We start from the raw sequence: 11295 nt of genomic DNA, 5'->3' as shown, positions 1-11295 counted from the left end.
TTAATTGTTTGGCTGATAAAATCTCTGCGTGGCTGGTAAAAAATTTCACTTACCAGCCAGCCTGGCTGGACTGAGATTTGAAGACCGATGAGCAGAGACACATGAGAACAAGCTTCCTGGGAATCATTTTACTGAAAGACACACGCCCTTAATGGACATCACTCTCTGATTGGATGCTGCTATAGAGTGGATGCCAGTGAAACTTCACAGCATCATCAGAAATAAATAATGGAAGAGAAACGGAGTTTATAACAGACGACAAACGGAGTTTATAACAGACGACAAACGGAGTTTATAACAGACGACAAACGGAGTTTATAACAGACGACAAACGGAGTTTATAACAGACGACAAACAGTTCATCTTGTTGATAGATATTTGCATCTCTCATATACATAATGAGCTAAAAACTTCCAATTTCACATGTTGGATCAGGGTATATCCTTCAACACATTTAAAGGCTAATTTCATTGTTTTATGTAGTGCCCCCTACACAGTCGGGCCATTTCTTTATTGGCGAGCTATTCTTTATCTCACCATTTCTCCGGAAGTTAATAATGTGGTTATATTTGTTAGTTATTAGTGGTTTATTTATTTTATGAAAGGTTAATAATGTTTTCTTCTGTTTTTGTCCCCAGGCCACCGGTCTTCATTTCAGACACACTGATAACGTCATTCAGTGGCTCAACGCCATGTCAGAGAAAGGACTACCCAAGGTGAGGAGAGCACCTGAGTAAGACTTAGATTTTTTTCTAATGCCCCGTTTACATGACGTTTTCGAGTGAAAACGCAAAATTTTTGTAGCGTTTTGGCTGTCCATTTACTCAGCAACGCCGTTTTGGTGCCTGAAAACGAAAATTTCTGGAAACGGGCTCCAGAGTGGAAGTTTTCCAAAACGCCCAGTCTCCGTCTCCGTGTAAACAGGGAAAACGACACTTCCTGAAAACGCACACGCGCACTACGGCTGCAATCAGCTGTCAAGCACGAGTTTGGCAGCACTCTGCAGCTCGAGCCGAGCCAGGATGTAGTTCACTGCTCGTCATGTCACAGACAGCTGGATTTAGAAAAGGGGAAGCATTATATTCTCGTTTAGAGGGCTATCAGTTTCTTTAGATGAAGTCAAGCTATTAATTTGGAAATGATCACTTTTACCTTTTCTATCGATCAGCATGATAATCACCGTCATCACCATCGTAGTGAGGCAGAGATATTTCATATTAACACAAAATGCTTTGCTAGATCAGTCTTGTTCTAACGTAGATATCCGCTGAGAATAATTAGAAAAATTCAGCTCCTACAGCCTTTTATTTCTCATGGATTTTCTCATAAAGCGCGGCTGGAGCCTTTTTTAGAATGATATTTCTGTTTTCCTATATTTCTGCTTCTCTGAGATGATTTAGACTTTATCTTTTTTCTTTAAGTTTTAATAACTTATTGAATTTCCCTTCAGGGATAAATAAAGTTATTGTATTGTGACTCCCCTGACTCCGCCTCCACCGGCTACATATCAATGTACAGCTGATGGAGGAGATAGGATTAGAGCTTCTGTGTTTAGTTAAAAAAGATAGTTCATCACTTCCAAGCAGCAGATAAAATTGAAAAAGGGGAAGTAGAAATATTGTTCTGAAAAGGCTATCATTCTGTTGCTGCGCTAAAAGCAGGAAGCGCTGCACTTTCTGAGAAAATCCACGAGAAATCAAAGGCTTAAGAAGAAAAATTTGTCCCTGGAAAATCAAACAGTCTTAACAGGATTTGTTATAATCAGACTGGTCTTGCAGCATTTTTGTGTTTATATGTGCCGAAAAATTTCACTGCCGTGCTACGATGGAGATGAGGAGGAGGATGTAGTGCTGAATTACTGTCATGCATACATGTATGATAAAAATGTTACATATTATCAACAACATATGAAAAACACGGTCCTTGTTGACAGTTTCATTGTGTAGTAAATCCCCGTACAGGGCGTTTTTCTGTTTCCTGCTTTCTCGTGCAGATGGAGGTTGTTGTCAAAACGCTGCTGTGTAAACAAGGCCTAAGTCTAAGGGCCAATCCTGTTTCTACCCCTTAGCCCCTCCCCCTCGAAACACAGTGGGAAGAGGTGGGGGTGAAAACCTTCCCTAAGAATCGAGGCTCCACTGGATAGCTGTCCATCATACAGCTAAAGCCTGAATGTGTGAGAAAACGCCGCTGCTGTGTTTTCTATCATCATCATGCCAAAAATATTTTTACATTTATGAGCCTCCTTCGTAGTAAGGTGTGCCATTTTGCAATTGAATGCAGTGCATGCTGGGAAATTCATCATAGCACTTGGTTTCAATTGTGGTCCTGAAGAATCTTTGTTTAAAGGTCTATGTAGCCCTTAGCCTTAGCTTTAGCTTTAGCCTTAGCTTTAGCCTTAGCCTTAGCTTTAGCCTCAGCCTTAGCCTAAACCTTAGCTTTAGCCTTAGCTTTAGCCTTAGCCTTAGCTTTAGCCTCAGCCTTAGCCTAAACCTTAGCTTTAGCCTTAGCTTTAGCCTTAGCCTTAGCTTTAGCTTTAGCCTTAGCCTTAGCCTTAGCTTTAGCCTTACCCTTAGCCTTACCCTTAGCCTTAGCCTTAGCTTTAGCCTTAGCCTTAGCCATAGCTTTAGCCTTAGCCTTAGCCTTACCCTTAGCCTTACCCTTAGCCTTAGCCTTAGCCTCAGCCTTAGCTTTAGCCTTAGCCTTAGCCTTAGCCTTAGCTTTAGCCTTAGCCTTAGCTTTAGCCTCAGCCTTAGCCTAAACCTTAGCTTTAGCCTTAGCTTTAGCCTTACCCTTAGCTTTAGCCTTAGCCTTAGCCTTAGCTTTAGCCTTAGCCATAGCCTTAGCCTTAGCTTTAGCCTTAGCCTTAGCCATAGCTTTAGCCTTACCCTTAGCCTTACCCTTTGCCTTAGCCTTAGCCTTAGCTTTAGCCTTACCCTTAGCTTTAGCCTCAGCCTTAGCCTAAACCTTAGCTTTAGCCTTAGCTTTAGCCTTAGCTTTAGCTTTAGCCTTAGCCTTAGCTTTAGCCTCAGCCTTAGCCTAAACCTTAGCTTTAGCCTTAGCTTTAGCCTTAGCCTTAGCTTTAGCCTCAGCCTTAGCCTAAACCTTAGCTTTAGCCTAAGCTTTAGCCTTAGCCTTAGCTTTAGCTTTAGCCTTAGCCTTAGCCTTAGCTTTAGCCTTACCCTTAGCCTTACCCTTAGCCTTAGCCTTAGCTTTAGCCTTAGCCTTAGCCATAGCTTTAGCCTTAGCCTTAGCCTTACCCTTAGCCTTACCCTTAGCCTTAGCCTTAGCCTCAGCCTTAGCTTTAGCCTTAGCCTTAGCCTTAGCCTTAGCTTTAGCCTTAGCCTTAGCTTTAGCCTCAGCCTTAGCCTAAACCTTAGCTTTAGCCTTAGCTTTAGCCTTAGCCTTAGCTTTAGCTTTAGCCTTAGCCTTAGCTTTAGCCTTAGCTTTAGCCTTACCCTTAGCTTTAGCCTTAGCCTTAGCCTTAGCTTTAGCCTTAGCCATAGCCTTAGCCTTAGCTTTAGCCTTAGCCTTAGCCATAGCTTTAGCCTTACCCTTAGCCTTACCCTTTGCCTTAGCCTTAGCCTTAGCTTTAGCCTTAGCTTTAGCCTTAGCCATAGCCTTAGCCTTAGCTTTAGCCTTAGCCTTAGCCATAGCCTTAGCCTTAGCCTTAGCCTTACCCTTAGCTTTAGCCTTAGCCATAGCTTTAGCCTTACCCTTAGCCTTACCCTTAGCCTTAGCCTTAGCCTTAGCCTTAGCTTTAGCCTTACCCTTAGCCTTACCCTTAGCCTTAGCCTTAGCTTTAGCCTTAGCCATAGCTTTAGCCTTAGCCTTACCCTTAGCCTTACCCTTAGCCTTACCCTCAGCCTTAGCTTTAGCCTTAGCCTTAGCCTTAGCCTTACCCTTAGCCTTAGCTTTAGCCTTAGCCTTAGCCTTAGCTTTAGCCTTACCCTTAGCCTTAGCTTTAGCCTTAGCCTTAGCCTTAGCCATAGCTTTAGCCTTACCCTTAGCCTTATCCTTAGCCTTAGCCTTATCCTTATCCTTACCCTTAGCCTTAGCCTTAGCCTTAGCCTTAACCTTAACCTTAACCTTAGCCTTAGCCTCAGCCTTAGCTTTAGCCTTAGCCTTAGCCTTAGCCTTAGCTTTAGCCTTAGCCTTAGCTTTAGCCTCAGCCTTAGCCTAAACCTTAGCTTTAGCCTTAGCTTTAGCCTTAGCCTTAGCTTTAGCTTTAGCCTTAGCCTTAGCTTTAGCCTTAGCTTTAGCCTTACCCTTAGCTTTAGCCTTAGCCTTAGCCTTAGCTTTAGCCTTAGCCATAGCCTTAGCCTTAGCTTTAGCCTTAGCCTTAGCCATAGCTTTAGCCTTACCCTTAGCCTTACCCTTTGCCTTAGCCTTAGCCTTAGCTTTAGCCTTACCCTTAGCCTTAGCCTTAGCCTTAGCCTTAGCTTTAGCCTTAGCCATAGCTTTAGCCTTAGCCTTACCCTAAGCCTTACCCTTAGCCTTACCCTCAGCCTTAGCTTTAGCCTTAGCCTTAGCCTTAGCCTTACCCTTAGCTTTAGCCTTAGCCATAGCTTTAGCCTTACCCTTAGCCTTACCCTTAGCCTTAGCCTTAGCCTTAGCCTTAGCTTTAGCCTTAGCCTTAGCTTTAGCCTTAGCCATAGCTTTAGCCTTAGCCTTACCCTTAGCCTTACCCTTAGCCTTACCCTCAGCCTTAGCTTTAGCCTTAGCCTTAGCCTTACCCTTAGCTTTAGCCTTAGCCTTAGCTTTAGCCTTAGCCTTAGCTTTAGCCTTACCCTTAGCCTTAGCTTTAGCCTTAGCCTTAGCCTTAGCTTTAGCCTTACCCTTAGCCTTAGCTTTAGCCTTAGCCTTAGCCTTAGCCATAGCTTTAGCCTTACCCTTAGCCTTATCCTTAGCCTTAGCCTTATCCTTACCCTTAGCCTTAGCCTTAGCCTTAACCTTAACCTTAACCTTAGCTTTAGCCTTAGCCTTACTCGGGGGGCTAAGATCAGGAGTAAGGGGGAGAAATGGGACTGACTCTAAATGTATCTCTTGTTTTTCTCTGACCCAACCAATAGGAAACAGGTAGAGGACGGACCAATCATGTTGGCTCTGCCCCTTGTGCTGTGCTGTTCTCCTCTGATCTCACACAGAGTTCCAACATTCTCCCACACACACACACACATACACACACACACACACACACACACACACACACACCCACAATCTCAGCCCTCTAACTCCAGCTCCTCCTCCGTCCTGTAGATTTATTATTCAGTGGTCTGTGCTGGACTCTCTGCTCTCTGACAGAGTTGTAATCTTTCTGGACTCTCTCTCTGCTCTCTGACAGAGTTGTAATCTTTCTGGACTCTCTCTCTGCTCTCTGACAGAGTTGTAATCTTTCTGGACTCTCTCTCTGCTCTCTGACAGAGTTGTAATCTTTCTGGACTCTCTGCTCTCTGACAGAGTTGTAATCTTTCTGGACTCTCTCTCTGCTCTCTGACAGAGTTGTAATCTTTCTGGACTCTCTGCTCTCTGACAGAGTTGTAATCTTTCTGGACTCTCTGCTCTCTGACAGAGTTGTAATCTTTCTGGAATCTCTGCTCTCTGACAGAGTTGTAATCTTTCTGGACTCTCTGCTCTCTGACAGAGTTGTAATCTTTCTGGACTCTCTGCTCTCTGACAGAGTTGTAATCTTTCTGGACTCTCTGCTCTCTGACAGAGTTGTAATCTTTCTGGACTCTCTCTCTGCTCTCTGACAGAGTTGTAATCTTTCTGGACTCTCTCTCTGCTCTCTGACAGAGTTGTAATCTTTCTGGACTCTCTGCTCTCTGACAGAGTTGTAATCTTTCTGGTTAAAGTTTGAGGATTTTTGACTCTCAGACTTGAAGCGTCTGTAAACCTGAGACTGAATCACATCTAAAGTCTAAAGTCTTCCTAAACCCTCTCCTCTCTGAACTGTCTTATTGTGAAAGTCTCTTAGTGAGCACATTTCCTGTTTCTCTTTTAGATTTTTTATCCTGAAACCACAGACATCTATGACAGGAAGAACATGCCGCGCTGCATCTACTGTATCCACGCCCTCAGGTACGCTCACCTGTGCTCCTCCTTCCTGGGTCGTCACCTCTGTTGATTAGAGGCGGTTTTATATATATACGTTATTATACAGACTTTAATCAGCTCTGTTGTTTAGGGGCTGATTTATATCAATTATTGATTATACAGACTTTAATCAGGTCTATTGATTACGGGATGATTTAATATTGATTATCACATATTGATAATGTGTATTTTTTAATATTTTTCAGTCTCTACCTGTTCAAACTGGGTTTAGCTCCCCAGATTCAGGATCTTTATGGAAAGGTGGATTTTACAGGTAAGTTTTTTCTTTACCTGTTGGTGTTCCATCAGTTCTGGGGTTCTGTTCCTTTTACAGTCTTATGAATGAGGTAATCACTGAGGCAAACACAGCAAAGACTGGTGACATGACATAAAAATTAAATTATTCCAAGCCTTATTGATCACACTAAATCTGATCAGTTAATAAATAGACTCAGCAAACCATAAAAGGCTGTCGCCCCAAATGGACTAAAGGTAGCCAGGTACCAAGTACCTACCGAAAGCTCTGTTTCGTTAACAGAAAAACAGGACTACCAGTGATATCCAGGCCAAACTAAATAAACCAGCTATCTATAGAGTTGATCAATAATAAACCAGGGAACAGACAAATAAAACTGAACCAGGAGAAAGGAAAAATCAGCAGACATCCTCAGTGTCATTGTCTGGGGCTGTGTGTCAACCATATGCTTCTCTCCATTGCCCTCTAAATACCCCTCCTCCACTCTGAGTTCAGATCACACCCAAGTGTGCTGCAAGCAGAGGGAGAAGGGTGACTAAAGAGCCCCAGAGAGGACAGACCAGGCCACAAACAATGACGTATGGCCAGATCTGTCTGAAGGTCAGCTCTGAGCAGGTGGAGAGGAGAGGTCAAGTGATCCCTGAAGAAAATACAGGTCACATTAGAGTTTCTTTTCCATCATTCGTTGCCATTATTAACCAATTTTAGCAAGTTTTAACCCATTTTAATTGTTTAACAAAAGTTGTTATCATTTAAAGAAGGCTTTTCACTACACAAACGAATAGAGCTGTTTGTTTCTTTTGATTAGAGTGCTTATTATTCAGGTCAAATATAAAATATGGTTATCACAGCTTAACTTCACTATAGACCATGGTTTTGCTGACCTCCATGGTCCCCCCCTGGGTACCAGAGACAGACACCCCCCCCCCCCCCCCCCCCATCCCCTCTTGTGGACAGCCTTGTCTGCACTATTCTTGAACGTGCAGACAAGGCTGTGTTCAACCCCCCCCCCAGGTTGGAGGGGTCCCTGGTCTCTGGCGCCCTTTATTTCTGGGGTTGTAGGCTGAAAAGTTTGAGAAGCACTGACTTGGAGGACATTTAACTATATATATCATTACATATTGTGTATCGGTATATAGGTCATATCGCCCAGCCCTAGTTTCTAGTTTTCTCAGGGATTTTTAGATCATATGCTGATGACAGTGGAGTCTAAAGAGAGCATCATGTGAAGTGGAGGTTATTGTCTGTCTGAGGTTGGTTCTCTGTCCTCCATGATATTATTCTGTTCCTGTTACTGTGGTGACGAAAAGGTCATCACCATGGTGATGTCTTCATTACAGCCCTGACCCTCACATATCTTTGCCCCCAGAGGAGGAGATCAACAACATGAAGAGTGAGCTGGAGAAGTATGGAATCACGATGCCAGCCTTCAGCAAGATTGGAGGGATTCTGGCCAATGAGCTGTCAGTGGACGAGGCAGCATGTAAGGAGGAGGGGTAAATGTATGAGGGGTGGGTTATGGAGGGATTCCAGCCAATGAGCTGTCAGTGGACGAGGCAGCATGTAAGGAGGAGGGGTAAATGTATGATGGGGTGGGTTATGGAGGGATTCTGGCCAATGAGCTGTCAGTGGACGAGGCAGCATGTAAGGAGGAGGGGTAAATGTATGAGGGGTGGGTTATGGAGGGATTCCAGCCAATGAGCTGTCATTGGACGAGGCAGCATGTAAGGAGGAGGGGTAAATGTATGAGGGGTGGGTTATGGAGGGATTCAGGCCAATGAGCTGTCAGTGGACGAGGCAGCATGTAAGGAGGAGGGGTAAATGTATGATGGGGTGGGTTATGGAGGGATTCCGGCCAATGAGCTGTCAGTGGACGAGGCAGCATGTAAGGAGGAGGGGTAAATGTATGATGGGGTGGGTTATGGAGGGATTCCGGCCAATGAGCTGTCAGTGGACGAGGCAGCATGTAAGGAGGAGGGGTAAATGTATGAGGGGTGGGTTATGCAGAGATTCCGGCCAATGAGCTGTCAGTGGACGAGGCAGCATGTAAGGAGGAGGGGTAAATGTATGAGGGGTGGGTTATGGAGGGATTCCGGCCAATGAGCTGTCAGTGGACGAGGCAGCATGTAAGGAGGAGGGGTAAATGTATGACGAGGGGTTAATGGAGGGATTCCGGCCAATGAGCTGTCAGTGGACGAGGCAGAATATAAGGAGGAGGGGTAAATGTATGATGGGGTGGGTTATGGAGGGATTCCAGCCAATGAGCTGTCAGTGGACGAGGCAGCATGTAAGGAGGAGGGGTAAATGTATGAGGGGTGGGTTATGCAGAGATTCCGGCCAATGAGCTGTCAGTGGACGAGGCAGCATGTAAGGAAGAGGGGTAAATGTATGAGGGGTGGGTTATGGAGGGATTCTGGCCAATGAGCTGTCAGTGGACGAGGCAGCATGTAAGGAGGAGGGGTAAATGTATGACGAGGGGTTAATGGAGGGATTCTGGCCAATGAGCTGTCAGTGGACGAGGCAGCATGTAAGGAGGAGGGGTAAATGTATGGAAGGGCCCACCTGGTTACCCATCTGGTTATTCATCTGGTTATTATTGGTTCTCAATCATCCTTAAATGTTGTCCGATATTTTGTCTCCATCGTTAGTGCACGCTGCTGTTATTGCCATTAATGATGCCATCGACCACGGTGTTCCAGAGGGAACTTTGGCTGCCATGCAGAACCCCAATGCCATGCTGGTCCAGCTGGACCCGAACTGTGCTGAGCAGTACCAGGAAACCCTTTACCAGGCCAAAGGAGAGAAGGTTGCACGCTCACGGAAACGGGTATGAAGATGATGGTGATGATTATGATAATGATGGTGATGATGATAAAGACATTGATGATGGTAATGATGATGATCATGATGTGATGATGATGATAGCGATGATGGTGATGGTGATGGTTATGATAAGGATGTGATGATGATGTGATGATGATCATCATGATTATGATGTTGGTGATGATGGTGATGATGATGCTGATGGTGGTGATGATGTTGATGATGGGGTTGATGATGATATGATGGTCATGATGATGGTGGTGATGATCATAATGGTGATGATGATGCAGACGGTGATGATGGTAATAATGATGATCATGATGTGATGATGATGATAGCGATGATGGTGATGGTGATGATGAGGATGTGATGATGATGTTGGTGATGATGGTGATGATGATGATGATGATAGTGATGACGATGATGATTGTGATGATGATAATGATGATGATGGTGATGATAGTGATGATGATGATGATGATGATAGTGATGATGATGTTGATGATGATGATGATGATGATAGTGATGATGATGATGATGATGATGATGATGATGATGATGATGATAGTGATGTTGATGATGATAGTGATGATGATGATGATGATAGTGATGTTGATGATGATAGTGATGATGATGATGATAGTGATGATGATGATAGTGATGTTGATGATGATGATGATGATGATGATAGTGATGATGATGATAGTGATGATGATGTCATGATGATGATGATGATAGTGATGATGATGATGATGATGATAGTGATGATGATGATGATAGTGATGATGATGATGATGATAGTGATGATGATGATGATGATGATAGTGATGATGATGATGATGATGATGATGATAGTGATGACGATGATGATTGTGATGATGATAATGATGATGATAGTGATGATGGTGATGATCATGATAGTGATGATGATGGTGATGATGATGTTGATGATGGGGATGATGATGATAGTGATGATGGTGATGATGATGTTGATCATGATGATGATGATGATAGTGATGATGATTGATGATGAAAGTGATGATGATGATGTTAGTGATGATGATGATGATGATAGTGATGACGATGATGATAGTGATGATGATAATGATGATGATAGTGATGACGATGATGATAGTGATGATGATAATGATGATGATAGTGATGATGGTGATGATGATGATGATGATGATGATAGTGATGATGATGATGATAGTGATGATGATGTTGATGATGATAGTGATGATGATGATGATGATGATGATGATAGTGATGATGATGATGATAGTGATGATGATGATAGTGATGATGATGATGATGATGATAGTGATGATGATGATGATGATGATGATGATAGTGATGATGATGATGATAGTGATGATGATGATGATGATGATGATGATGATGATGATAGTGATGATGATGATAGTGATGATGATGATAGTGATGATGATGTCATGATGATGATGATGATAGTGATGATGATGATGATGATAGTGATGATGATGATGATGATGATAGTGATGATGATGATGATAGTGATGATGATGATGATGATGATGATGATGATGATGATGATGATGATGATGATGATGATGATGATAGTGATGATGATGATGATGATGATGATGATGATGATGATGATGATGATGATGATGATGATGATGATGATGATGATGATGATGATGATGATGATGATGATGATGATGATAGTGATGATGATGATGATAGTGATGACGATGATGATAGTGATGATGATAATGATGATGATATTGATGATGATGATGGTGATGATGATGATGATGATAGTGATGATGGTGATGATGATGATAGTGATGATGATGATGATGATAGTGATGGTGATGATGATGATGATGGTGATGATGATGATAGCGATGATGGTGATGGTGATGGTTATGATGAGGATGTGATGATGATGTGATGATGATCATCACGATGATGATGTTGGTGATGATGGTGATGATGGTGATGATGAAAATCATGATGTGATGATGATAGTGATGGTGATGATGATGATGATGGTGATGATGATGCGATGATGATGATCATGATGATAATGATGATGATGGTGTTGATTGTCAGGACGAGGAGAGTTAGGACACAAT

General features: G+C 43.1%; 1 protein-coding gene across 3 annotated transcripts in view; it reads left to right on the top strand.

Annotated features, from left to right (window-relative positions):
* The first annotated feature begins 640 nt into the window (after positions 1-640).
* The window catches only part of iqgap1 (IQ motif containing GTPase activating protein 1), a 93757-nt gene continuing 83102 nt past the window's right edge, over positions 641-11295 (top strand). Inside the window, exons 1-5 of one of the 3 annotated variants that reach the window (XM_041789263.1) lie at positions 641-716; positions 6002-6078; positions 6300-6367; positions 7719-7832; positions 8998-9176. In XM_041789263.1, coding sequence (XP_041645197.1) covers positions 693-716; positions 6002-6078; positions 6300-6367; positions 7719-7832; positions 8998-9176 — 462 coding nt within the window. In that variant the 5' untranslated portion in view covers positions 641-692. Of the gene's footprint in view, positions 717-6001; positions 6079-6299; positions 6368-7718; positions 7833-8632; positions 8637-8839; positions 8877-8997; positions 9177-11295 lie in introns of those variants that run through there. The other 2 variants (XM_041789282.1, XM_041789272.1) reach the window with 2 other exon arrangements.

Source organism: Cheilinus undulatus, linkage group 1 (genome assembly GCF_018320785.1).
Source record: "Cheilinus undulatus linkage group 1, ASM1832078v1, whole genome shotgun sequence".
Lineage (NCBI taxonomy): Eukaryota > Metazoa > Chordata > Actinopteri > Labriformes > Labridae > Cheilinus > Cheilinus undulatus.
The sequence above is the reverse complement of the archived record's forward strand: the minus strand, read 5'-3'. Positions and strand labels throughout refer to the sequence as shown.